Source organism: Sarcophilus harrisii, chromosome 3 (assembly GCF_902635505.1).
Source record: "Sarcophilus harrisii chromosome 3, mSarHar1.11, whole genome shotgun sequence".
Classification (NCBI taxonomy): Eukaryota; Metazoa; Chordata; class Mammalia; order Dasyuromorphia; family Dasyuridae; genus Sarcophilus; species Sarcophilus harrisii.
In genome coordinates, this window is record NC_045428.1 from 588000423 (window position 1) to 588027296 (window position 26874).

General features: G+C 63.6%; 2 protein-coding genes across 2 annotated transcripts in view; one reads left to right on the forward strand and one right to left on the reverse strand.

The window, feature by feature from the left end:
• NOC2L (NOC2 like nucleolar associated transcriptional repressor) overlaps window positions 1–14322 on the forward strand; it is a 30941-nt gene extending 16619 nt beyond the window's left edge. Inside the window, exons 7-19 of the mRNA XM_031963087.1 lie at window positions 1622–1700; window positions 1838–1948; window positions 2578–2691; window positions 2967–3155; window positions 3311–3441; window positions 4516–4627; window positions 7044–7157; window positions 7786–7887; window positions 9855–9998; window positions 10479–10592; window positions 11166–11304; window positions 13497–13607; window positions 13801–14322. Of these exons, the coding sequence (XP_031818947.1) occupies window positions 1622–1700; window positions 1838–1948; window positions 2578–2691; window positions 2967–3155; window positions 3311–3441; window positions 4516–4627; window positions 7044–7157; window positions 7786–7887; window positions 9855–9998; window positions 10479–10592; window positions 11166–11304; window positions 13497–13607; window positions 13801–13901 (1561 nt within the window). The 3' untranslated portion in view covers window positions 13902–14322. The remainder of the gene's footprint in view (window positions 1–1621; window positions 1701–1837; window positions 1949–2577; window positions 2692–2966; window positions 3156–3310; window positions 3442–4515; window positions 4628–7043; window positions 7158–7785; window positions 7888–9854; window positions 9999–10478; window positions 10593–11165; window positions 11305–13496; window positions 13608–13800) is intronic.
• Window positions 14323–14376: 54 nt separating this feature from the next.
• Window positions 14377–26874, reverse strand: part of SAMD11 (sterile alpha motif domain containing 11) — a 39421-nt gene continuing 26923 nt past the window's right edge. The window contains 11 exon segments of the mRNA XM_031961581.1: window positions 14377–14647; window positions 15037–15147; window positions 15757–15884; window positions 16222–16649; window positions 16651–16813; window positions 17087–17155; window positions 17330–17586; window positions 17779–18002; window positions 19240–19409; window positions 20445–20543; window positions 20928–21023. Coding sequence (XP_031817441.1) covers window positions 14402–14647; window positions 15037–15147; window positions 15757–15884; window positions 16222–16649; window positions 16651–16813; window positions 17087–17155; window positions 17330–17586; window positions 17779–18002; window positions 19240–19409; window positions 20445–20543; window positions 20928–21023 — 1991 coding nt within the window. The 3' untranslated portion in view covers window positions 14377–14401.

Below are 26874 nucleotides of genomic sequence, written 5' to 3' on the forward strand. Positions count from 1 at the left end.
CCCTGTGGAATCTTGAGCAGGCCGTGGCCCCCCAGCCCCTTTTCTTCATCTATAAAAGGCAGTTGGCCTTGGGGGCCTCTGGGTCTGCGGTTCCCACCCAGGCCCATCTCCCCTGTTCTGAGGTCTGATTAGTGAGAGATGGCTCAGCCTGGAGGGTAACTCCCCCCTCCCTCCCGGAGAGTCTAACAGACATTAGGCTGTGAGGGCCACTGCCCCAGGAAAAGGGGACTTGCCCTGATTTTCCATTTTATAACGTTCATTCTTATTTTTTCTCAAATGTAAATAAAAATTCTCATTATTTATTTTTGAGGGATTTTTGAACCTTTGATTTTTCCCAAATTACATGTTTTTAGTGCTCATTTTTACAAATGATAGTGAGCAGACACAGGTCACATGTGCACAGCCAGGCAGACCGTTTCCATATTGTGCGTCCCCCGCTTCTGAAGAGCACCGATGACATCACCAGGGCGGCAGCCAGACTTGCGCAGGTTTGGGTCTCAGCAGGCCTCGCCAGGCCCCAGAGTCCACCCGAGCAGGGCGGCTTCATGTCTCCCTTCGTGGCTCCTGCTGCCGGACGCAGGTGGCGGCTTCTCAGAACGCTGCTGCCTTGGGGCTTTGTTGTGTGTCCCGGGGCTGGGCCGGAGCCGCCCGGTGTTCCAGCTGCTTTGTGGTTGACTTTTGAGGCGGGGCGGCATCTGTGGGTTCCGAGTTCCGTCTCCTCATTTCCTGTTCTCCTTCCTCCCCTTTCTTTTTCTTATTTTTGCAGCTCACGTTTCTAGCACGATGTCTGGCTTTCTCTTTGTTCTTAAGAACTCTTCCTTTTTTTGTGTGACACAGTCGGGTTCAAGTGACCTGCCAGAGTCACACAATTAGGATCAGGTGTCCGGGTCCAGATTTGAACTCGGGACCCCCTGGCTGCAGGGCCAGTGCTCCACCCCCTGCACTCCCTGGCTCTCTTGGCTTATTTTTTCTAAGATCAGCAATCTCTTTTCTCTCTGCCCCCCTTCTCTCGTGTTCTCCCCCTCCCCACAAAAGACAAGTCAGACTTCAGAGCCCAGCTAGTGCAGACGGTGTCCAGGGCTCCCTGTGTAGCAGTAACATGAGGACATGGGTCCCCGGGATCTCAGGTCTTGAAGCTTTCAAAGTCACCCCTCCTGGGTTAAGGAAAGCTCAGTGTTTGTCTCCATTGTACAGATGAAGAAACTGAGGCTCTGAGAGGAGAAATGGAGCTTGAGGCCGAGAGAGAGGCATTTATTAAATATCTGTGGTGTGCCAGACATTGCCTGAGAGCTCGGGACACATTCAGCAAGCATTTATTAAGCACCTGTGGTGTGTTCTGGCTGATACTTTGTGGTAACAGAGAAGACAAGAATGTGCTCCTTGGGAGCTTGTGTTCTCATGAGGCGGATGGTGCACGCGCACAGATAATGCCGCAACATACACGTGTGTGATTCTACACGTGTCCGCTTTGTGTCTGGATAGGAGACACGTATGTTCTAAATGCACGACCATGTTGCCATGGGGAAGGGAAGCAGCCTGGGGGGAGGGAGACTCCGAGCCAGGACTCGCATTCGGGACCCGAGCCTCCCCGGGGGCCCACGCTGATGCCTCTCTCTTGCAGGCTGGTGCAGCCGTCCAGCAGCCCCCTCTGGACCAAGCTGCGGCTCGATATCAAGTCATATCTGAACTCCGTCACCCAGGTACCGGGGAGGGGTCCGGGGCCTCCGCCTCACCTGCGCTTTTGCAGGCTCCTAGAACCAGGGGGTGGGGGGCTTTTCTGGAGGGGTTCTCGGCCATTCTCAGGTCTGCTCTGATCTCCTGCTTTCTCCCTCTACAGCTGGTGTCCTGCCTGACCGAAGCGTCCGTGGCCACCGCCGTCCTCCAGCACATCAACGCCATTGTCCCTTATTATCTCACCTTCCCCAAGCAGTGCCGGGTACTGCTCAAGGTGAGGCCCCGGGGCTGGGCTAGGGAAGTTAAGCCCCCCCTGAGCCTTGCAGCCAGTGCCCCCCATTAGGGGGGCAGTCCCTTCCCCTCGCTCCCTGTCCCAGGGGGCTGCAGTAGAAAGAAAACCTGTGAGCCGGCTCGGCCCGTGGGCAAGGTCCTCTGGTGCGCAGAGAGGAGCCTGGCCAGCCCGGACCTTCTGGGCCCCCTCTCCCCTCCAGGCCTCCTGGGCCGGGCCCATGACAGGCCCGCTCCTGTCAGGCCCTGGCCCCCCGGGGAGCTCCTGCCCTTCTGTTGCCCCAGCCCATCCATAATGCATGGCCAGGCTTCCTGTCTCCCGCTGTCCCCTGGCCCCTCCGTGCGCTGGGCTGATGGCCGCCGTAATTGCTCCGGGGGGGCTGACAGCCAGTGCACTGGAGCTTGGCCCTCTGAGGGCTCGGGGGAGGAATATGTTACAGGGCCCGAGTCAGGCGGGTGGCTGAGAGTGAGGGGGGGCCAAGGGGGGGTGTGGAGTGGCCCTCATGACGCCTGATGGAAGAGGGCGTGCCCTGGCTCCCTCCCACCCAGCCTGCAATGTGTGGGTGCAGTGGGGGGGGGGAGACACCCACGTTTGATGGAAAGCTTCTCCCATAGAGGATGGTCCTGCTCTGGAGCACGGGCGAGGAGACGGTGAGGGTGCTGGCCTTCCTCGTCATCAACAAAGTCTGCCGCCACAAGAAGGACCCCTTCCTGAGCCCTGTTCTCAAGGTGACTCCCCGGGGCCCGGCGCTCTCAGGCCTGACACCCCAAGCGGCCTTGGCTCCGTCGGCCCAGTCCAGGGGCAGCAGCCTGGCCTGGGTCTCATAGCCAGGAGGGGCAGAGGGGGCCGGCTCCTGGCCCCCTCCCTGGGGACAAGCCCTGGGGCCCTGCGGGCGGGCGGGTGAGGGTGGGTGAGGTTGGGAGGGAGGGGCCCCGGTCCCTGGTTCAGTGTGAACAGCAGGAGGCCGGACTGGGCCCCCCCTGACTGCCGCCTTCCCTCACAGCAAATGTACATCTCCTACGTGAGGAACTCCAAGTTCACCTCGCCCAACGTGCTCCCCATGATCAACTTCATGCAGCGCTCGCTGACGGAGATGTACGCGCTGGACCTCGCCCTCTCCTACCAGCACGCCTTCCTCTACATCCGCCAGCTCGCCATCCATCTGCGCAACGCCATGACCATGAACAAGAAGGTGTGGGCGGGCACGGGGAGGAGGGCACGGGGAGGAGGGTTGTGGAAGGCCATGGGGAGGAGGAGGGTTGGGGGAGGGCATAAGGAGGAGGTTTGGGGGAGGGCATGGGGGTTTCCTCAAGGCTTCCGGCCCCAGCCCCTCTCTTCTGCTCCCAGGAGACCCACCAGTCTGTGTACAACTGGCAGTATGTGCACTGCCTCTACCTGTGGTGCCGCGTCCTGGGCCCTCCACCCTGGCCGAAGGTCCGGCCTCATCTCCCCTGGCCCAGGTCTCATCGGTGCATCAAGTTGGGGCCCGGGCGGGAGGCGGGGAGGAGGCCCGGGGGTGGAAACCCTTCCAGTCCTGGGCCCTTGTGGGCCCTCCCCCGCGGCTGGGCTGCCCAGGTTCTGTTTGCAGAGAAGCTTGGGAGCTAATGAAGCCTGCCAATTCTCCTTTATCCAATTTCGCAGGGCCCCAAGGGTTCCCCTCCCCCCCTTGGGCAGGCTTGTGTTTGGGGCCCAAGGTTGGCCTTGGACTGGGGAGCCGGGAGGGGCCCCCAAGGGCCAGCTGATTCCCCGCTTGTTTTACGGAGGAGGAAACTGAGGCAGGCAGGGCACCGGCCCCGGAGGCCAGACGAGGGCTCGGAGAATCCAAGGGGCTCCCGGGAGGGAGGGTGTGAGGCCCTACAGGAGGTGGCCTCTGTGCCAGGGAGGGGCAAATGCAGGAGCAGAGGCTCTCGGCCCCGTGCATCTGTATGTGTGCGGTACGTGTGCATCCGTGTGCATACATGTGGCGGTGCATGTGTGATGTGTATGCAGGTGGCACGTGTGTGTGCTCGGGGCCGCCTCTGTCCCTGCTGGGCTCCCTATGCACTGGGTGCATCTCCTTCCTTGGCCAGGAGGTGGCGCGGCTCCCCAGCAGGAGGCGCAGGGCTGGGCCCAGTGGGGGAGGGGAGGTGGATGTCCCACATGGCTCCAGGCAGAGCAGAATGGGCAGCTTGCTTCTGCCAGATAAGGAGGGCGGCCGCCTGGGGAGCCCCCTCCCGGCCCCCTCCTCCCTTCCCCTCTCTCTTCTCTGGCCTGGAAAGGGCATTAAAAATGTAGGAAGGGAAGGGGGAGGGGGCGGGCCGGGAGCCTCCGGAGGAGTTTCAAGGCCCCCCTTGCCCAGAGGTGGGGGCTGCAAAGCAAAGGTGGGGGGGGGGGGGCCTGATCTTCAGGCTCTGCAGTGGGGGGTGCTGCCCTGGCCGCCTCCCCCGCTGGCCTCAGCTTCCTCCTCTGGAAAATGGACCCATGTCCTCTGAGGGCTCCTGGCCCCCTGGGAAGGGCAGAGGTGGGGGGAGCCCCTGGCTCGGCCCCCTCCCTGACTCTGTTTCCCGCGCCAGGCTGGTCCCCACGGCCCGCTTCTACCCCCTGCGGATGCACTGCGTGCGGGCCCTGACGCTGCTCTCCGAGAGCACCGGCACCTTCATCCCAGTCCTGCCCTTCATCCTGGAGGTGAGTTTGCCCTGGGACCGTGGACGCTGCCGCCGACACCTGTGCCCCCAACTCTGGGTTCAGCAGAAGGGCCCGTGGGCAGTGAGCCCCATTGGCCTTTGGCCAGGAGGCAGCCCCTGCCCGCGCCTGCTGCCCTCACGTGGCCGGAGGTCTGTCCGGGGCCGCGCTGCCTTTGCCAGCTCCCCTCGGTCGGGCCCCGGGGGACGCTGCCCAGAGAGGGAGGTGCCCTCCCCCGGCACCCTGGGCTGTGTCACGCCCAGACAGGATGGGGGCGTGGTGACCCTGGAGAAGTCCCCTTGTCTCCATTGGGCCCGCACTGAGGGCAGCTCCTCCCGTGCCCTGCCCGTGGGGGCTCCTGCCACTCCCCGCTTTGGGGCCTCTCCCAGGGGCCCCGGGGCACAGGCCGGGCGCGCTGCCAGGGGAAGGAAGGAGGGCGGGGGCGGGCGGCCAGGAAGGGGGCGAACAGGCCGACCAAACCCCAGACTCCCCCGTCGCTTCTGCCGAGGCTCCGGCCCTTGTGGTTTTGCACTGTAAACGTCCGTCGGAAACCACATCCTCCCACAGGGGGGCCGCCGCTGCTCCCACTCTCCTCCGGCCCGCAGGCTCCCCAGGGCCCCTCCTCCCTGGCCCAAGATGGGCCCCCCTACCAAACCTCGGGGCCCCAGCAAGGCACCACAGGGCACAGCCGCCGCCACATCCGCCGTCGTCCTTCCCCCCACCCCACCCCGGCATCTGGTATGGGGGCCCTCCCCCCCCTCCTCTTCCCTCCTCTTCCCTCCTCCCCTTCCTCCTCCCCTTCCCTCCTCCACTTCCCTCCTCCCCTCAAGCCCAAAACCCAACTGCAGTGGGAGGAAAGGGCAGGAAAGCAAACTCTGGGAATCAATCATTAATTTCCGGGCTGCTTTTCATTTAGAGTCTGGTGGGGGTGGCCCCAGGGGGAGCACAGCTGGGGGTCTTGCTGGGGGGCCCCTCCTCTGCAGCCCCCCACTCCCCATCCAGCTGCTGGCTCCTCTTCCTACCCCCCCCAGAAAGTGGTGTTCTTACCCCCTCCCTGAGGGGCCAGTCCCCCGCTGGTCAGCTCAGAGCATGCCAGGCAGTGTGGCACAGTGGGCAGTGCCCGGCTTCCAAAGTCTCCCCCCAAGGGTCCCCCTTGGCCTCCCGTCTTTGTGATGGAGGTTTGGGGCCTGAATTCATTGGGAAGGGAGGGGCATTCAGTCCCCCAGGTGGGCCAACAGCCCGGGGGGTGGGGTTAAGTTCCCATTAATGCTGGCAATTTATAAGCAGCCTGAACCCCAAACCTCCTCAAAGGTCCTTTCCCCTCTCCCCTCTCTAACTCCCTCCTTTGTCTTTTTTCCTTTCCCAATCCTTCCTGGGTAACCTGGGGCCGGCTGGGCTGGGGAACAGGCGGGGTGGGAGGCGCAACCCTGTCCGGTCCAATTGGGCGCGGACCGGGCCACCGATGCCAAGGCGAAAACCTGATCGTGTCCAGTTTTAAATTGATTCTCCAGGTGGGGATGGTTTAATTTTTTATTTCCACAAGCTGCTGAGAAAATCGCCTGAGCCCTCAGCTGGTCCTTGGTGGGGGTGGGGGGAGGTCAGAGGCCACGCAGCCCCCCCCTCCCCCCCCCCCAGTCCTTTCCTACTGAGCCTCTCCTGGGCCGCTGTGGCCGTCGTCCCACGCATTCGTGACTTGCCCTGGGTCCCGTAGCTTGTGAATGTCCGGCGCGAGGTTTGGATTTGGGCCCCCCACCCGCCTGGTCCTTGACTCCCGCTCTGCCCAGTAGTGCCAGACAGGAGAGCTGGAAGCACTTCCGGCTTTCCCGGGGGTGACAGAGGCCATCATGAGCCCCTCCTGAGAGCAGTGTGTGTTCCGGGGACTCCTGGGCCGGCATCTGGCTCTGGGGGAGAGTTTGGGATGGGGATGAGGTGAGGGAGGGGCCACCTGGAAATAGCGAGGGGGGGCTTGCTGGGTCCAGCTCCGGAGCCCCGCGGCCCTGCCACAACCCGTCCTTGGTTTCTCCCTCTGGCCGGTGAGACATTAGCTTGGTGATGCTAGCAAAGGGCGCTGGTGCCCCAGGGGTTTCTAGGGGCCGGGTGGGGTCCTCTGATGCTGTGGGAAACTCACCTGAAGGAGCCTCTTCTGTCCCCGGCCTGCCCAGCCCCCCAAGTGGGCACGGCGGGCGTTTGGGGGGTTGGAGCCTGTTTTGTGGGCACAGGCTGGCGAGAAAACCTGGGACTGAGGGGCCCGGGGCAGGCTGCCGAGGGCTGGAGGCAGAGACGGGCACCCCAGAGCCAGCGGGCACTTGGCCGGCCCTTGCACAGAGCAGCTGAGTGGGCAGAGTGCCAGCCCCAGCCTGGGCAGCCCGGGTCAGAACCCGCCTCGAGTTCTGAGAAGCCGCCCTCTGTCACGTTGCAGATCTTCCACCAAGTGGACTTCAACAGGAAGCCCGGACGCATGAGCGCCAAGCCTATCAACTTCGCCGTCATCCTGAAGCTGTCCAACGTTAACCTGCAGGAGAAGGCCTACCGGGTGAGGGCGGCGGGAGGGGGACGGATGGGGAGAGGGGCCAGGCCAGAGGGAGGGGCCTCAGGAGGCCGGGCATGGGGCTGACCCAGTGTCACAGCCATGGGGCTCTCTGCTTGAGGCAGACCTGCCTCAATGTCCTTCGGGAAGAAGCGGCTCCAGGTGAAAGGTCTCTGCGGCTCAGCCCCTCTCGGCCCTACCCGGGCTGGCAGAGCCTGCGAGCAGAGGCCTTGGCCAGACCTGGGCCTGCTGGTCCAGGCCTGTGACTGGATGTGCTAGCTTGGAGGCGCTGCAGGCGGGCTGTGGGGAGACTGAGGGGACTGGTGGGCCTCCCCAGGCTGATGGAGCCTTGCAGTCAAGTGCCTGCTGTTCAGGCTCGAGGAATGAAACTCCTGCGGCTGAGACAGCCGTCAGGGCCTGGTGGGGAAGTGCTTGGCTCCAGGAGGTTGTTGGGCAGAAGAAGGCATTTGAGGGAGAGACGGGGGCGGCTCTGGGAGAGGCCCGGGCCTGCAGGTGGGAGGGCCCCAGGCCTCCTGCTCAGCCACACGGGACTCTAATGGCAGCTCCCGGAGCCACCTCCCTGCCCTGCTGCTTGCCGGCCTCCTGGGGGCGCTAAGCCTGTCTCCTCCCGTAGGATGGCCTGGTGGAGCAGCTCTACGACCTGACCCTGGAGTACCTGCACAGCCAGGCCTGCGCCATCGGCTTCCCGGAGCTGGCCCTGCCTGCCATCATCCAGGTGAGGGGCCCGGGCCCTGTGTCTCTGGGGGGGAGAACCTGCCTGGGGGGGAGGCCTCCAGGGAGGCGTGGGGGGGGGGGGGTAGGCAGGATGTCCGGGGCCTCGGGCAGGGGTCAGCTGCGGCTCCTGGCAGCGGGCCGAGGCCCTGGGGTTGGCCCTGGGCCCTCCCCGTTCTCTGGCCCTCGGGAGCCGGTGCTGAACAGACATCTGACCCAGCGGTGAACCCCGGGAGCGGCTCCACCCCAGGCCTGGCGCAGCTGGCCGCAGAGCAGCCGGGGGAAGTGGATGGGCAGTCCGGGGTCATGGGGGTCGCCTCCAGCTCTGGCTTCCTGTCTCCCTCCCCAAGTGCTGGGGAAGCACCTACTATGTGCTGGGCACCATCTAGTGCCGGGTGCTGGCAGATGAGGGACAGGAGAGCCCCCCTCTGGGGGGCAGACATGGACACGGGCACAACAGTTAAAGAGAAGGGGGTCATTGTGTCCCCAGAGAAAAAGTGCCGGGTCTTCCCCGTGGACCCCTGACAGTCCCCCTGGGCCTGGAGGTTGGGCAGCTGGACCCCGGGGCCGGAGGCTTTGGTCTCTGCTTTCCTCCTTCCCAAGGAGGCCTGGGCCAGGGGCAGCTCCCACCGGGCTGGCCTCCCCTCCCCCTGAGTCTGTCTCCTGCCCCCGCCTGTCTCCCCATCCCCATGTGTCTGTCCGCCCCCTGCTCTCCCCCACGGTTTGCTCAACGCCCCAGATGTTTCCGATCATGGGGAGGCCCTGGTCTCTTACAGGAAGGCGGCGGGTGGGGGCGGGGAGCGCTGCGGTCCCTGCTGGCAGCGGCCGTCGCTGTTTAGCCCTGGCAGGCTGACAGTCGGTGCCGCTAATCACAGGCCGCCCGGCGGGGAGACGGCGCGCGCTAATTACACACACGCACAGGCCCCGAGTGTCTCTGTCTCTGCCTTTCTCTGTCTCTTGTCTCTGTTTCTTTGTCTTTGTGTCTGTCTCTCTCTCTCGGTCTCTAACACACACAGAGCCCTGTGCTTCCCTGTCTGACATTGCCTCTCACTGAGCCGGACCTGGGTCTCCCCTCTGACAGCCCCCAGACTTGCCCCAGCCCTTCTCATCAGGGACCATCTGCTTCTGGGGGGAGACCCCAGGATCCAGGTCTGGGTGGGGGGCTGGGTGAGGGTCAGGGTGGGCCCCATCATGGCAGGAGCCCCTCCCTCTTTTCTCTCTGACCTTTGACTGCCAGCCTCCTTTCTCAGAGCCCACAGGCTCCCTTATGTTGGGGGACAGGCCTCAGATCAGAATCCAGAGAGAAGAACAGGCCCCTCCCCTCCCCCCTTCCCCTTGGGCCATGCCTCGATCAAGGAGCAGCATTTCAGCCCCTGCTGTGCCCCAGCCCGTGACTTAGGCCCTGGCCCTGCCCGCCAGAAACTTACATTCTTTGTCCAGACAAAGTCCTTGGTCATTGGGGGGACATGGGGATGTTGGTACCTGGGACAAGGCTGCCTGCAGCAGGCCTTGCGTGAGCCGGGCCTTGGGGGGGTCCTAGAGCCAGGGTCCGGGGCAGCTGGGGGGTGGGGTGTTTCCCCTCCCCCAGCTTGAAGTGTCCGCCTTGCCCTCCCCCGCCCGCCATCCCTGCTCCGGGCCCTCAACGCCTACTGGGAGCTGGCAGCGACTAGAGGAGTCTGGGGCCGTCAGAGTCTGTGTGTGTGGTGCCCCCTCCAGGCCGGGCGGGCCACCCCGGCTCCTCCCCTGGGTCCTTCGGGGATACTCGGACCCGCTGGTGGCCGTGGCTGGGCTTCTTGGGGTGCTCTGGATGGTGACTCCTCGGGCCCGAGTTCCCCAGCCAGGATGTCTCGGGGGGGGATCCCCTCCTCTGGCCGTCCTGTTGGCAAGGAGCCCCCAGTTTGGATCGCCGCATGGGCCGGCGCAGGGGGTGGTGGGATCCACTCAGCCCCCTCCCCCTGTTTCCTGTGACAGCTCAAGTCCTTCCTGAAAGAGTGCAAGGTCGCCAACTACTGCAAACAGATCCGCCAGCTCCTGGAGAAGATACAGGAGAACGTGGCGCACATCTCCAGCCGGAGGCAGAAGGCGGCCTTTGGTGTGTCCGACCAGCAGGCCGTGGTCAGTGCTTGCGCGAGCCGGCCCGGTGGGGGTGGGGGGACCGGATGAGTCTGGGCAGGGCAGCCAGAGCCCCTTGGGTACCTGAGCTCATTGGGAATGGGCACTGGGTCTGCCCTGGCCCAAGAGCTGCTACCCACTGCTGTTGGGGGGAGGGTCTGCAGCTCCCTTACCCTCCTCCCCTAGAGAGAGAGGGTCCCTGCCTCCCCGATCGTCCGAGGCTCTCCTTGGGGCGCCCCCTGTTCCTAGAACCTCTGATAGCCAGGGGGCTTTGCCTCAGCCCGTTCCCTCATAAAGAGAGCCAAGTGGGCACTGAGCAGCCACCTGGTGCCCCTGCCCTGTGCCCCATCGGCCCGTGGGGGGGAGGGGGAGGGGGCCCACGTGTTGCAGGCTGAGGGCCACTTGCTGAGGGTCTGTGCCTGGCCGCAGTTTGGGGGACACCGAGTGTGGTGCCCGGGGTCTGACACACAGATGTGCCCTCAGGATGCCTGGGAGAAGCAAGTGCAGGCAGAGGGCACCCCCCTCACCAGGTACTACAGCCATTGGAAGAAGCTGCGGGACAAGGAGATCCTGATGGAAATCAGCGGCAAAGAGAGGGTGAGGGGCCGGTGTTGGGGGGTGGGGAGAGGGGAGGGATATCTGTATGGGGTGGGGGAGGGGAGTCTCCCCCCTGGGCTCCAGGTCCGGGCTCTCTCTCCCTTGAAGGGAAAACTCGTGTGTGCACTCTCACACACACACACACACACACGCACACAAACTGGCTGTAAATGTACAAACCCCGTACACAGACGCACACACCAGCGAGCACAAACACCAGGCGACACGAGCCCCCCAGACAGCACACACACACACACACACACACACACACACACACACACGGGACACGGCTCATGCCCGCACACAAACGGGGCCGCCCGGGGCAGACGCAGCACAAAAGTGCTCCACAAGCACCTCCTCCCTCCCCTCCCCCCAGGCTGTCCGGGCCCCCAGGTGCTGGGGGGGGGGGGGGGGCTGCAGGGTCCCAGGGCTGGACAGTCGGGAGGGGGTCCCAGGGCTGGACAGTCGGGAGGGGCCCAGCGTGGAGCTCGCCCAGCTCTTGAATTTGTCCCCCGGGTCCCATGGGGAGGGGCTCGCACGGGCTGGTCTGTCTGACCTCCCTCTTCCCTTCAGCTGGAAGAGCTGAACTTCCCAGAGATAAAGCGCCGGAAGCCGGGAGACAGGAAGGAGGAGGACCGGAAGGAATTCAAAGATCTCTTTGACCTGGACTCTGACTCGGAGGAGGAGGAGGACGGTGGCTTCTCCGTGAAAGGTGGGGAGCGGGGCAGGGCCTGGAGGCCAGACTGGGAGCCTGGCTCAGGAGGCTGAAGGCCGGCCTTGGTCCCCAGAGGCCCGGCTCTGAGGGCGCCTCTGCTGCCTCTGCCCAGGGAAGGGGCTCTTCACACTGGGAATGCCCTGGTGCCGCCAAGGGTGTCGGGCTGAGTGAGACCTGATGTCCATCTGAGAGCCAGGGACCTGTGAGATGGGGGGCTCAGGGCCGCCTGGGAGCGCTTCCCCTCCGCCCACCCCCTGCCCTTCTGAGTCTGACCAGTCATCCCCAATTCCTCTCATAATCAGTCCTCCGGGCACGCCCCCCTCCCCCCTCACTGCCTTTGTCCCGAGGCACCAGAATGCAGAGTGGGAAAGCCCAAGGCTCCTGTGCTCTCTGGGGGCTGGCCAGGGCGGTCTGTGGCCTTGGCTGGGGCCAGAGGGGGCCCAGAATTCCCCACTGGGGGATAGTGCGGGGCACAGAGAGACACAGAGCCCCTGCCTCCAGCTGCCCCCTCGTGTCACCGGCAGGGCTGAGGCCTTGGAGAGCAGTCCTGGACAGACGGGACACCTGGGTCACCCTCAGGGGGGAGGGGAGCAGCTCTCGGGCCCCTGGGAGAGGGGCAGGACCTCAGTGCCGGCCTCGGGAGCCTGGCGGGCACCTCAGTGTCCAAGAAAAGCTTTGCCCATCCTCGTTCCTGCGGTTCTGGAGGGATGGGAGGGCGAGGGCTTGGACCCCGGGCACAGAGGGCAAAGACCCCTGGTCCCAGTCTGTCACCGACCGCTGGGTGCCAGGCCCCGAGCAGAGCCCAGGCGCAGATGGATGACAGGAGGGGGACGCTCCGGGCTTGGGAGGCAGGCTGCTGTGTGCCAGCCTCGGGGGCCTGGGCCAGGGGTTGGGGGGACTGTGCAGCCAGCTTGGTCAGGGATGGGGGGCCGGCTCTGCCCCCTCCCCTCGGCCCCTCCCGCTCTGGGGCTGGTCCCTCGTCCCCTCTTGCCTTGGGCTCCTGGGGGCAAGGGAGTGCACCCCAGCTGGAGGCCATTAGGGAGCAGACTGGGGAGGAGGCCCCCGCCCCAGTGTCCTCCCCGGCCGGCGTCTCAGGGTGTGGCTGTGTCTGGGCCCATTCTTGGCCCAGGGAGCAAGGGCACCGGGCCAGAAGCCTGTGGCCGCCGTCCCCCAGCGTCTCCAGCCGCTTCTTCCTTGACCTCCCTTTGGCGAGGCTCTGGGCAGGGCAAGGGCCGGGCCGGGGGTCCTTCTAGACCCTGGGAGGGCTTCGGTGGGGAGGAGAGAGGGGCCCTGGGTACATGAAGGGGGAGGGGATCCCATGAGCCTGTTGGCCTGTGATCCTCCAGGAAGGGGGGGGGGGCCTGGCCTGGGGTTTGGGGAAGCACCCAGCAACTGGGGTTCTCCTTCCATCCCCAGCTGACCCTTGGCTAACTCCCCACACGGGCAGGTGATGGGCACCCCATGTTAGACACTGATGAGTTTGGGGGCTTGGACCTAGACTGCCCCAGGTCCCCCCAGAGCTGCTCAGAGACCAGGCACAGCCAGTACCCGTCCCCATCCCTGCTGCTGGAAGCTGGGAAGCAGGTGGGGGGCTCTGGTCGGCCTTGTATAAACCTGCCGCCCCCTCCTGCAGCCCTTCCCATCCAGCGGCCCTTGGGGGGGGGGCTTGAGAGACCTGGTCTGCACCCCTCCCCCTGCAGAGAGAACTGGGGCTAAGGGGGGTACATTTCCATGGTGGGAAGCCCCCAAGACCTGGGCCACAAGGGCAGGAGCAGCCTCTGGAGCCCGCCCTCTGAGCCTCTCTGCTGGGGGGCTGGAGCTGGCCTGGGGGGGGCCTCCCCAGCCCTTGGTGAGGTCTACCTGCTGCCCTCCAAGAGCCCACAGAGCCCAGGTGGGGGGAGGGGGGCCGTGCCTGCAGCGCTGATGGATCTGTGGGTGGTGATGGGAAGGAAGCGCATGAATTTCCCTCATTTACCCCCTGACAGGGCTGGGGCGGGAGATGGCCTGTCTGAGATTATTAATGACTCCGGGTGGGAGCCGGGCGCCTCCTTGCAAGCGATTAAGGCCCAGGCGGAGATGGGCCGTCACCCGCCCGCCCGCTTCACTAATGACCCTTCCCTGGTGGCCACGGCCCCTCCGGCCCAGAGAGCCGGCCGCCGACCCCGGCGATCTTTGTGTCTGACCCGCAGGAAAGGCCGAGGGCAGCGACGGTTCTGGGGACAGCACGGACGAGGCGTCCAGCCTGAGCGGGGACAGCGAGGAGGACAATGGGGACGGGGACGGCGGCAGCGACGCAGAGGGTGAGCGGGGCCCACCAGGCTGGGAGTGGGGGCTTGGGTGGGGGAGGTGCAGGTGGCATCCCCCCACGGGCCAGCTGCTCCTTTCTCTCCCGCTATCTGCAGACAGCAGCGGCCTCCAGAAATTAATTAGTGCCGTGATTAATTAGCACGGGATCCCCGCTTGTTGCTCCCTGATAAAGCTCTTCCTCCCCAGGCCCCGCGGAAGCCTCGAAGCTGCCCCCGGCCGAGCTGCAGAGACTGGCGCAGGGGGCGGCCGACGTGGTGGAGGAGCTGCAGCTTTCTGAGGAGGACTGAGAGCATCGCGGGGCCGCGAGGAACACGCACAGGGCTCGGGGTCGGGGCCTTTATTATTTTTCTTTACAATATAAAGAAGCTTAAATGTACGAGGAGTCTCTTTAAGAAAAGTTGGTGGCACGTGCAGTGTTTGGGGGGAGGGCCGGGCCCGGACCAGTCTCACGGCCGCAGGAGGCCAGACCCCAGCCCCGGCCGCCTCCGTCCTTGCTTTGTCTGTCTTTGGTATGGTTTGAAGTTGCTAGAGATGCATAGACACCTGAATGGGGAACGGAGGCTGGCCAGGGAGCTGGAGGCCGCCAGCCTTCCTCACCCGGGCAGGGCCTGCCGAGTCTGTTCAGAGCCTCCGTGCTGCTTCCAGAAATTCTTTGGGTTTTTCCCCTCCTGGGCCTCCAGTCCTGCTTTTCTGGGGTTTTTTCCTTCATTTTTGGCCTCAAAAAGGGACAAAGCTGGGCAAGGAGGCAGAGCAGCACAGGGCCGGGCCCGGGGAGCCCTCTGGGGAGTTAGGAGGGGGGCTTGGGCACGTCCCCCATCCCCACCAGCAGGGAGGGAGCCCCGTTCTCCTGTTTGGGGGAGCTTCTGCTGGCCGAGAAGCCGCCCCCAAAGGGGGAGGCCGCGTGCGCCGGGGAGGAGGGCTGGAGCTCAGCCGGCAGCTCTCGGTCCGCTGCGCCTCGAAGGCCGGGGGCCTGCAGGGGGAGGGCCACGGGGAAGCTGGCCATGTAGAAGAGTCTGCCCACACGCTTGGCCACCTGGAGGAGGGAGGGGAAGGTTGGCGGGCACAAGGCCAGGGCCTGGGATGGGCCTCATGGTGAGGCTGCCTTGTCTCATGAGGCCTCCTTGGCAGGAGCGAGGCCAGTGCCCTCCAATTCAGGAACAGCCCCAGGTACCAGTGCCCATGACCCCCAGAGGAGAGGCCCCCGGAGCTGGGCACAGAGCATGCGGCGGACTCAGGGGCACTGCCACCCAGCCCACAAGCTGAAAATTTGGGGGGTCTTGCCTTTCCGGACTTTCCCAGTCCCACCCCTTTCCTCAGGGGCCCAGTGCAGCAGAGAGGGGGAAGAGAGCCTGGATTCTAGCTCTTCCACTTGGGGGCTCGCTAGTGACAAGGAGGGGCCGGGGGAGGGGGGAGGGAACTCACGTGGGATCTGATCTTGAGGGCGGGGCCCAGCTTCAGCCCCATGTTGGTGAGCAGGTGCTCTTCGGTCAGCAGAGGCAGCGTCTCCCCGTCGATGGCCTGCTCTCGGAACACCTGGGCACACAGAGGGGCCTGTGGTCAGCCGGGGGGTCACCCATGTCCTCCCCGCCCATCTCTGAGGGCCTCCGGGGGGCCAGGGCCCGGGAGGCCCCTGAGGATATGGTCCCTGAGCTCGAGCATCTACCCCAGGCCTTGGGAGAGGTCCCAGCGGGGACCCCGGGGTTTCCGGAGGGGCAGGTGAGGGGAACAAGAAAGCAAAAGGAATTGGTCCCGTTCCCAGCACAGAATGAAGTTGTTCCCCCTCCAGCACAATCTCCATCAGCAAACAAGCCCCCTTTGTGCAGCTGGCCAAGCCCGGCCTCCCCCTCCCACCCCCACACTGGAGGGAGAAACCTGGGGGCGGGGAATGGGACTGAGTGCTGTGCAGTGGTGCTCTGCCAAAGCACGCAAAGGCCGCGGGCCCATCCCGCCTCGGACCTGGCCGGAGGCCAAAGATTTGCTGGCTTCTCCCCCTCCCCCCTTGAGCTGGGGGCTGTGGGGTGGGGTGGAAGGGGGGAGGGGGAGCTGGGGACAGGGAGGAATAGCCATTGTCCGAGTGTGACTGGCTGGGGGGGGGGGGCACAATCTGTGGCGACCCGACCTCCCCCAAGCCCCCTTCCCTACCGAGGCGTACTCCCCGCAGCCCGCCAGGCCGCCCACGAAAGTGCACACGTCGTCCACTGTCCACTTGCTGACGTCCTCGGGGCCCACAGCCTCCTCCCCGCTATCCAAGAACAGGCCCCCCATGGTTCCTGCACGAGCAAAGGGGGCTGTTGTCGCCGGGCTTCCTCCCTCCCCCGAGCCTCCCCCTCAGCCTCCCCCTGCCTGGCCCACGGCAGGCGCTCTGCCTCTCCTGGTTTCGGAGGTTCCCCGCCCCTTCCTCCCCGCTGGCAGTGCCCACACTCTGGGCCCTTAATCAGCACAGGGTCTCGCCTCAGACTCCTCGGAGGCTCCTGGCCTGTCGGGGGGGGGGGAACACAGGACCCCCTCCCAGACTAGATCCCCCCCGCTCCCTTTTCATGGGCCCCTCTGGGTGCATCCCAACCACAGCAAGGGAGGGAGGAGGAGGAGAAGGAGAGGACAACCTACCTGTGTGAAAGTAGGGGCTGACGGCGTAAGGGAGGCTCAGAGGCAGAGGGGGTGGCAGCGGGGCGCCCAGGAGGGGCCCCTTCCCCTCAGCCCGGCCTCCCAGGCCATGCCCCGGAGATTCCCCGCTCGGGGCGCCGGGGGCGTCCTTGGGGCCATCGCAGGTGCGGCTGGCGCCCCCCACCTCTGCTCGCGGAGCCTCGGCCTCCTCACTGTCCGACTCCTTGGAGTCATTGTTCTCGGGGCTGTCCTGGGTCCGGACTCCGGGGCCCGGGGCCTCCTTGGCCTCTCCAGGCCTCCCCACCCCCTTCAGTGGTGGGGCGCTGCAGACCTGCTCCTGGGGCGTGGGGCCTGGGCCGGGCGGGGCTCACGATGGGGGCAGGGCAAGAGGGGCCCCAGACTGTGCTTTCAACATAAGCTCCTCCGGCTGGGTCACCCTGGAGGGAGGAGGGGGGCAGCGAGTGGCCGTCGGGGCCCTGGCTGGGTGCGCTTGGGCAGGAGGTGCTCCTGAGGGGCAGCCCAGGGGTCTGACCCAGCCTGGAGCCATGAGTTGCAGTTCCTTCTTGAGCTGTTGACATCTCCAACCTGGGGATGGGGTCAGGACCAGGAGGACCCAGGAGAAACTGAGCCGGCTGCAGGGCTGCTCCTGAGGGGCCTCGGGCTGGCTGGGGACCCCCACACACACTTCTAGGCACTCCCTCTTGTCCAGGAAGGAATGTTGGGGTCAGCAGGCCCAGTACTGACCTCCCCCTTCTGGACCAAGGAGGACCCTCTGATTTGACTCTGAGGGGCTGCTCTGAGGCCTCGGGCTGACTGGGACCCCACTTCATTACATCTTGTGTGGAGGAAGGTGGGGGTCCTCTGGCCAAACTCATTTGGAGGATTTCCTGCTGCCGGGCAAACATCTCGGCCTGAGCTGGCTGAAGGAAGCCATATCCTGGGGGGGAGGAGGGCACCCGGACCCGACTGGTCAGTCCCTCTGCCCCCAGGGCCCCCAAACCACCGGTCTGCAGCCCAAGGTTGAGAAAGACCCCCCCCCCGCCACGCCCCCCGGTTCCGGAGCTAACCCTGGCCAGACACCCCCCCCCCCCACTGCCCCCCCCCTCCTCACCTGGGGTTGGGCACAGAGCCGAAGGCACGCCCAGGAAGGGGGGTCTGAGGTGGGGGCCCAGGGCGATGTGGGGGGCGTTCTGGGGCGACAGCAGCGACGGATGGGCCAGGTCCCTGAGGGGAGGGGAAACGCACTGAGCCGGGCGCCCCGGGGCTTGCTGCCCCCCCTCGGGAAGGGGCTCCCGGGCAGCTCCGGCGGCGGCCGGCAGGGGACTCGGGCCGCCGCTGGGGGAGCCCTGTCTGCCGAGGGGGGGGCCGCTCGTTGCCATTTCCCATCATCTCCCTGGGCCCCCGCGGCCCCCCTGCCCAGGCACTAATTGCGCCTCCGCGGCCGGGCGGGCAGGGGGAGGGGGGAGCGGTCGATGCGCGGCTCGTTAAAGCCTCCATCAGGCCCTGCCCCCGCCCCCGGCGGCGCCAATTAATCTCGGGCGGCGGCGCGGAGGCGCTGACCTTGGCGGGCGCCGAGCCGGGCTGCGGCGGCGGTAATTACCCCGCCGCGCAGCGAGGCCGGCCCGAGGCCCCGGGGCGCCCCCCGCCCCTCCCGCCCCTCGCCCTCCGCAGCCGCAGCGGGACCGGGGGCGGGGCCGCACCATCTGTCTCCCCCAGAGAGGGGCCGCCCCCCCTTCTAAGGCGGCAAAGCGGCAGGTTGGGGGCCTGGACGCCGTTGGCGCCGTCTAGAGACGCGCGTCAGGGGCCTCGTGCCTGCGAGACCTCCAGGGTCCCCCCGCCTGCCAGGGTCGCCGCAGACGAAAAGCCCCGCACCCCAGAGCCCTTGATTTCCCAGGGCCCCAGCAATGCCCCGACTCCTCTGGATGACCTTACTATCGGAGAAATTGCCCAGGCAGCCGTTTCCTGTGGAGGCCTACTTCAACGCTGCCCGGCTCCCCTCCAGCCCCTCAACTCAGCGCCGCCGAACTGCAGGCCGAGGGAGATGGGGCTCAATTTGGGGCTCCTCCGGCGGCAGCTGCGACCTCCTGCCGGAGCCGCAAGAGATCTGGGGAGAGACAGAAGGAGCCCCCGTGAGCGGCCGCTCTCCAGAGGCGGGGGCCGTCCCGGGGACTTGGGGCTCCCACCCACCCGGGAACTTGCCGCCGGGGCCAGTCAGAAGGGGCGGGGGCGGAGGGGGGCGGCCTCCCCTTCCCCCCACGCAGGCTGTCGCAGGGACTAGAACCGGGCAAAGCGGAGCAGGGACGGGGGGAGCGGGGCCAGGACCCGGGGCGCAGGGGCGGCGGGGCAGCCCGGAGCGGGGAGGGTGGGGAGCAGCGAACAGGGGCCCGGGGCAAACAGGATGGGGGCGGGGAGGAACAGAAACGGCCTCTCAGCCCCACCCCCCCTCGCGCTCGGGGTTTTGGGGCTCCCCTGAGCGAGAAGGCAGGAAAGCCCTTCCCACCCACGATGGAAAGAAAGAACTCGGCAGAGCCTCGTCCCCGAAACCAGGATGAGGAACCCCCCCCCCGATCACCCCCACGCTTCCTGGGTCCTGGGGCCAGGGGACCCTGAAGCGCCCCCGAGACAACCTCCAGATGAAGCAGGCAGGGACTCGTAGAGCCTTAAGGAAGCAGGAACAGGTGCCCTTCCCCACACACAGCACATACAGTGGAGGCCCCAGCCCGCCCCCTCTCCCAGTCTCCCGTGGTAGCCGGGCAGGAGCCGGCCAAGGCTGGGGGATGAGGAAGCCGGGCAGCCCCCGCCCGCCCGCCCTGGCCCCGGTCCTGGCCCCCGCCCCCTCCCGCAGCCTCGGTGGCTGCTCACAGATTAATGACCCGAGAAGAGCCGGCTCCGGGCCCGGCCTGCCCGCCCGCCCGCCCGGGGGCCTGTGATTTCGCCCGGGCTCACGCCAGCTCAGACGCATTGATCGAAGCCGGAACGGCCCCGCCCCTCCCCACCACTCCCTCCTCCGCTCAGTTGTACCGGGCCCTGACGGCCTTGGGGCAGGCGCCGCCAGGAGTGCGGGGGAAGAGGACCAGCCACGTGACTGACAGCCAGCTCAAACTGCCGCAGTGTCCCAGCGCCCGCGCCTGTCCCCCAGCCCCAGCGCCTCGCTTTCGCCCCTCCTGCACGGCCCCGGCTGGCGGTCACAGCTGGGGAGGAAGGGCAAGGGAGCAGGAGCAGGGGGCAGAAGACAGTAAAGGAAGGTTTTAAATTGTGAATTTTTGTGATTATTCAGGCCAAAGGCCAGAGCTCCGCTCCTCCGCCGCCTCTGCGCAGCCTTCCGAGCGGGAGAGGAAAATGTCAGAGCGCTGGGCTCCCCCGGCCCTGGGCAACCACCTGAAGCCGCCCCGGCCCCGGAGCTTTTGTGTGACTGACGTGGCGGGTGTGCGAGAGTGTGTGTGTGCGTGTGTCTGTGTGCATGTAAGGCTGTTACCCTATGTCATTGCCAGGACTGGCACATGGACTGGCCTGCAGAGGAAACGTACCACCAGCCCCACTGGGCTATGTCACTGTTTCCACCGGGGCTGGCCTAGGTAAGGCTGATCACGACCGGCAGTCACAGGCCGTGTGTGTGTGTGTGAGTGTGTCTGTGTGTGTGTGTGTGAATGTGTGTGTGTGTGTGTGTGTGAAAGTGTGAGTGTGTGAGTGTGTATGTGTGGTGTGTGTGTGTGTGTGGTGTGTGTGTGAGTGTGTGTGTGTGTGTGTGTGTGTGTGAGTGTGTGTGGTGTGTGTGAGTGTGTGTGTGTGTGTGGTGTGTGTGTGTGTGAGTGGTGTGTGTGTGTGTGTGCTCGCCATCCAGAGTGGAGAAGAAATAACCAGCTTCCAGTGTGGCAGGGAGGGCAGGGCTGGAGATCGCTGCTTGCCCGCCTCCAGACTGGCACGGAGGTGATGGGTGACCTCCCCCCCCAGAGCTGACAGCCAAAGCCGGCCATTGGGGGGACACGAAATGGGAAAAGCATTTGGGTGGCTGGCAATTGGCGAGGCCACGGGAGCGGTCCGGTGAGGAAGAGCTGGGAAGCTGCAGCCTCCTGGGACATCCCAGAAAAATAGTGGCCGCTGCAGGAGAGCTTGGGGTGGGGGGGTGAGGGAAAGGCCTGGCAGGGGCGGCCCTGGGAGGCACCACCACCATGACTGACAAGCCCACCGTGCTAGCCCGTGGTGAGCCGCTGCTGTGCTCACTCAAAAGGCGCCGGGCTCGCTCAGGGCCGACATCATCCTCCGGTAGTGCTCCTCCGGGGTCATCTGGGGGGCCGGCTCCTCTCGGAGGGGGGAGGGGGAGGGCTCTGGGGGTACGGGAGAAGCAGGGGAAAGGTGAGCAGGGAGGAGGGGGCCGGGGCTGAGGCGGGAGCACCCGGCGCTCAAGATGCGGCAGGGAAACCTGTGTCCACACGTGCCCGCTCCCTCCCTCTCCTTTCTCATTCAGCGCCATTGAAATTATGTACATAAAGGGAACCTCTCCGGCCCACCAGCACAGACTCACGCGTGGGGGGCCACGCGCGGGCACATACACGGCTCTAGCTCCCATCCGCCAGAACTCACGGGGGCAGCCCCGGGGGTTCCCTGGGAGACACATCCGGCTCTCCCGGCTTGGCAGGGGCAGGGCTGCTCGGTGGGCAGCCCGGGAAACCTCCCCGCACGGACACCGCCCCCCGAAGCTTGGCCCTTACCCTTGGGGGACTCGGTCCTGGGCTTCTTCTCGGTGGGACGGTCGCCGCCGCCGCCGCTGCTGGGGGAGCAGCCCCGCCTTTTACCTAAAAGGTCATCTGGGGGAGGGGAAAGTGGGGGAGGGGAGGAGAAAGAGACCGGCGTGGGGCAGTCAGCTCGGGGAGCCCCCAGCGCTGGCCAAGCCCCACGAGCGGGTCGGCGGGGGCCGAGGTCAGGCGGCCAGACCCGCCCCCCACCGAGGCCACAGCCGCCCGCCCTAGCCGGTACTGAGTTCATGGTCAGTGCAGCCTTGGGAGCTTTCAGGCTTCAAGCAGGGGCAGCGCCTTTCATGTCCTAAGCCCAGCCCGGCAGGACATGACCTCAACACCCCCCCCTCTTCCACTTCCCCTCTAGGCTTCCTCTCTCCCAGCAGTCCGGCGTTCTCTCCCGATTATTTCTGAACCTCCCTAACGAGACTTTCTGAATCTCCCTCCTTTGTCCCCGAAATCTCTTCCTTTCTCGTCCCTCCCAGTTTCCACTCTTGGTCTCCTCTCAGACTCCTCCCCGTACTGACTCCTGTCCCTCTCAGAGACTCCCAAATCTCTTCCCGCTGCTTGTCAGTGATAAGCTGCTGGTCCCAGGTCCTGCCTCCTGCCTAAATCAGTCAGCCACACTCCTCAGTCCCACTGCATCCTTCTCTCCCTCAGTGTTGCCCTTAGGACTTTCACTTATCAGGGTCTCTGTTCCCATGTTTCTTGGATCCATCCCAAACGAGTTCCTGGGTTTTCATTTCATTTGTTCTTTTCCTAAACACTGTCTCTCTGTTTCTCCCCCTCCTTCTCTCTCTTTCTCTCCCTCCTTTCCCCCTCTCTCTTCCCCCCTTTCTCTATTTCTCTGTGTCTCTATATTTCTCTGTGTGTCTCTGTTTCTGTCTGTTTCTCTGTGTGTGTGTCTCTTCCCCCCGTTTCTCTATTTCTGTTTCTTCTCTCTGTTTCTCTCCCTCTCTCTTTCCCTCTCTAACAGCCTCCCCCCCTTTCCGAGTCTCTCCCTCTCTTCCTCCCTCCCCTTCAATCTTCTCCCCAGAGAGTGTCCGGAAACGCCCGGAAACGCCGGAGCCAAGGCTGCATTAGAGCAGCCCCCCCTCGGAGCCCAAGCCCGAGGCCGTCACAACCACAGCGTCCCCCGATGATCCAGAATCAATATCCGCCCGTAACTAGCGGGAACAGGGCTGATGGACCGACCCGGGGAGGGGAGGGGGCGGGAATCCGGAGTCGCTAGAGCCGGAGCTAGGACGAGTGCCGGGACTTGGGGACCGGAGAAAGGAGGACATCCTCACGGGGGAGGGGGCGTCCAACCCCCCTCATCCATCGAGAGCTCGTTAAAGATGCTCCCAGGAAACGAACGCCTGCGATTGACAGCCTGGAGATGGCGCTGGCCGGAGGCTGGGCCCCGGGGCCCCCCACCAACCAGCTCGGGGATCCCCCCCAGCGAACCCGTGGGGCTGACCTTCCCTTCTCCCCCTCCCCTCCGCTTTGCCCTAGATTGTCGAATCCACCTGTGAGTCCCCGAACGAAGCAGGAAACTCGCCCGGAACCAGACAGCGGCTCCCCTCCCGGCTCCCCTTCCCTGCCTCGGGCGACAGTGGCCCGAGTCAGCTCGCTTCTAGATTAATGAGGATGGAGCTGCTCAGGAGCCTAGAGAGTCACAGGCTCACCCCTCCTCAATCTTCCCCTCAGTGAAATGGGCCCGAGGCTCCACTTCAGCGGGGATTAGACTCCCAGCAGCCAAAGTTTAGCAGAATGCTTTGAGGGGAGACCAAAGACCTGCGTTCTCTCTAGAATCTAGAAGGGCTGACAGAGCCTTAAAGGGAGGAATGGGGCAGCGGATGGCCCACCCGGAGCCACGAAGACTTCCCCAACCTGACCTCAGACACTTACAGGTTATATCACCCTGGGCAGCACTTCAGCCCGTCTGCCTCAGTTTCCTCATCCGTAAGATGAGGCGGAGAAGGAAATGGCAGACCACTCCAGCATCTCTGCCAAGAAAACCCCAGATGGGGTCGGGAAATGGAAGAACCCGAGGGGGCAGGCCCTTACTCCCAGCCCAGCCTCAGTCTCCCCAAACAGCGGCAGGAATCGCCACAGAGCCCCGACGTCCTTTAGCCATCACGCCCCTTTGGGGGCACCGGGAAACGCAGGAGTTTCCGTGCTAATCGTGCCCAGGGTCTCAGGCGATTTATTTGAAGGCGGATGCCCTGGTTAGAAGCCAAATGCGGATCCCACTGACGGTCCCTAGCCCACTTCCCACAGCAGATGAGAACCCCAGACATGCACACCCGGGGTCCCCCCTTTCTCCCGCCCATCCAACCGGGGGCTGTGCAGGAGGGCTCCAGCTCTCCCGCCGGCAGGGCCTGGCCGTCTCCCACCTTTGGGCCACAGAGAGATCCAGCCAGAGAGTCTGCTGGGCGCCGCCTCAGTCACACAACCGCAGCCGCCGCTCAATTCCAGGAGGCGGGGCTGAATAAACCCCTCCTCCCCAAACTCGGTAAAGTTCCGGTTCTCAGTGAATGCTCGCCGCCCCCACAATCCTTTTCTTATTCCCTTAATCCGTCATCTTTATCAGGCCGGGAAGCGCCGGGCGCCCCGATCAATCTCCGCATTAGGGCTGACAGAATGGTGCTAATAACTTATCGATCTCCGCCCGTCAGGCCGCGCCGCCCGGGGCATGGGGGGCGAGGGCAGCGCGGGCCAAGAGCCACGGCACAGAGAGCAGCCAGAGACAGGGGCAAGGGAGAGACAAGGGAACTAAAGGAGACACAGTAGAGATGAGAACACAGAGACATAGAGAAGGGAGACAGAGATAAAAGAGACTGTGTGACAGAGGGAAACAGAGACAGATGAGGGAGGGAGAGAGACAGAGACAAGGGAGACAAAGAGATAAAGACACACAGAGATGAGGGAGGGAGAGAGAGATAAAAGAGAGAATGTGACAGTGAAACAGAGAGACAGATGAGAGGAGAGAGACAGAGACAGAGGAGAAGGAGGATGGGACACAGAGACATAGACATAGAGACAGAGGGAAAGGAGGGAAGAAGACAGAGACATGAAGATAGAGACATGAAGACAGAAGAAGAGACAGAAAGAGACAGAGAGAGCTAGAGAGGAGGGAGGGAGACAGAGAGACATGAAGACACAGAGAGATAGAGACACAGAGACAGAGGGAGGAGGGAGGGAGATAGAGACAGAAAGTGAGACAGAGGAAGAGAGAAACAGAGAGATGGGGTGGGAGGAGGAAGGGAGATAGAAAGTGTGAGACAGACCTGAAGAGAGAGGAGACCCAGAAAGATAGAGACAGAGATAGACAAGGAGAAGTGTGGGAGAGGAGACAGAGAGAAGGAGACACAGAGGGAGAGAGAGAGAGAGGGAGAGGTCCCAGGCAGAGAGATAGAAACAAAGAGCAGAAGAGGGGGGTAGCAAAGATTTTGAGATCAGAAACAGGAAATGATAGACACAGGAAGAGAGAGGCACAAACAGAGACAGCCTGAGACTTTGGGAGGCCTGGGGAATGAGGCGATCTGAAAGCTGTAACTGTGCCGGACACTCAAGGCCCTGCCCGGCCTTCCCTTTATCCCCTTGCGTCCCCCCCACTCTAGGCTCCGCTCGGTCAGCCTGAGACGAAGCCGCCACGGCCACATGCCAGCGGTCCCTCGGCCACTTGCCCCAGCCTACCTCCGGGCCTTTATAAGACTGACCCCTACCTGGATACCTCTCCTCCATCACTTCTGCCCTCTCTTTAATCCCATCTCAAAAGCAGCTCCTCCCAAGAAGGGAAAGAGGATGGAAAAAGACATATGAGAGAGCTTATTGTAGTCCCCCCCCCCCCCAGGGCAATACTGTGAAGTTGCCGTTGTCATGTCTCCATTTTACAATTGAGGCATTCAGAGCCGAGGGTGGGTGTGGGGAGGGCTGAGAGGGGCTGGGGGAGGGAGGCTGAGGCAGAAAGTAAAGGAGGATCCAAGTCCCCCATCAACCCTTCCCCCTCCATGAACCCCCCCCTCTGACCTTGGGACATAAGTGAACAACCCAGGGCCTCAGGCCCAAACACACCTCTCTGAGCTAAAATCTCTACCGGGGGAGGGGAGGAGAGGAAGGGATCGACTTTCTATAAATCACCTGGCTCGGAGGCAAATCTGCTGTCTTGACACTGAGAACCAGTCTCCCCCACCCTCCCCACCCTTCACAGAGAGACCTTGCCACCTTGCTCCTGAGAAAGGAGGCCTGGGGAGGGGGACATTGGGCCGGGGTTCAGTGGGAAAACCCCTGGTGTTCTGGGAGGCGGGAGGATAGACAGAGGCTGAGGCTAGCCTGGGTTGGAGGCAGGAATCTAGCTTTGAGAACAATACTCACTCGAACCTTTGGGGGTCAAAGAGGGCAGAGATCCTTCCCAGGGAGCAAGAGCAGAGGGGCTAGCTTGGGGCAGCGTTCGAAAAAGAGCAAGATCTGGAAGGGCCCGAGAATCCTCAGAGCTGGCGCCGGCCACAGCCCAGAGATAGGAGGAGGAACCTGTTTTCCCTTCAGACCAGTTACACCGGGGCTTAATAACTGCTTCTGTGTCCCTTCCCTTTTCAGCAAAGGGCCTGTCTTAGCTCTTTAGCTGTTTGGGGAAGGGGAGCCAGGAAGAGAGAAGGCAGGTGTTTGGACACCTGCACGAGGGAGGTGGGGCAGAGCACCCCTGTCTAGGCTGGTGCTGGCAACAAGTGTGGTGGGAGGTCAGTCAGGGAATAACCCTCGGGAGCCAACTGGCCACCCCCCCACCTCCCCACAAGAGTTCCAGCTTAATAAGGCAAAATCACAGCTACCACTTGGGCCCACGAGGAAGCAAGGGATGGACTGGTTTAAGATCCCAGATCTGCTTCTAGAAACCTGGTGGGATTTTGTCTCATCTGATCTGTCTCATCTTCTCTAAGATGGGAGGGTTAGACAAGATAGAAGGTCTTATGCTCCTCATTTGGACAGTTTCTTTTGTTAGGACTTTTTCAAGTCTACCATTCTCACATTTTTTTTTATGTTGGGGCTTCTCCCAGCTCTGACTGAGGATTCTAAGATTCCTTCTAACTCTGATCTCCTCCATCTCTCTACCTTCCGAGCCCTTGTTCTCTCCTGGTCAGGACATTCTCTCCTTCAGATCCCCTCCAATTCTAAATCCTAAGAACCCTAAAGCGTCCACCACAGAAGGATAGCAAATGTTGCCTGGCTGTTGCCTCCCGGCTCTGCAAAGTCAAAGCCACAAGCATTATTCTGACAGGAGACGTGTTACAGTCAGCAACCAGGGCTGACATCCCCGCATGCCCTGGGACTCACACTCTCTAAAGTCAGTGACTAGAATCTCAATGTCTCTGCTCGTGGTTAGTATTCCCCACTCTCTGTTTCTGATTAATGTCTCTAGGTCAGTGTTGATGACCCCTAGTTAGTGTTTCCCATCAGCATCCTGGTCACTGACCTCTAGTTACTGTCAGTCATTGTCCTCTCATCAGTCCCATGATTACGGACGGTCCCCTTAGTCGGTTCCCAAGTTACGGCCCCATAATCAATTCCTTGGTCATTGCCCCCCAGTCACCACCTCAAGCAGTCCCTCGGTCAGTGTCTCAGATCAGTTTTCTGGACACAGTTTCCTGTCAGTTTCCTGGTCAGTATCCCCTGGCCAGTTCCCTGGTCACTGTTTCTAGTCAGTTTCTTGATCAGTATCCTTTAATCAGTTTCTTGATTAGTCTATCTAATCAACTTCCTGGTCAGTATCTCTAGTCAGTTTCCTGGTTAGTGTCTCTAGTTAGTTTCCTAGTCGGTAGCCCCTGGCCAGTTCCCTGGTCACTATCCCCTAGTCAGTTCCATGGTCACTGTCTCTAATCAGTCCCCTGGTCAGTATCCTTTGGTCAATTTCCTGATCAGTGTCTCTAATCAACTTCCTAGTCAG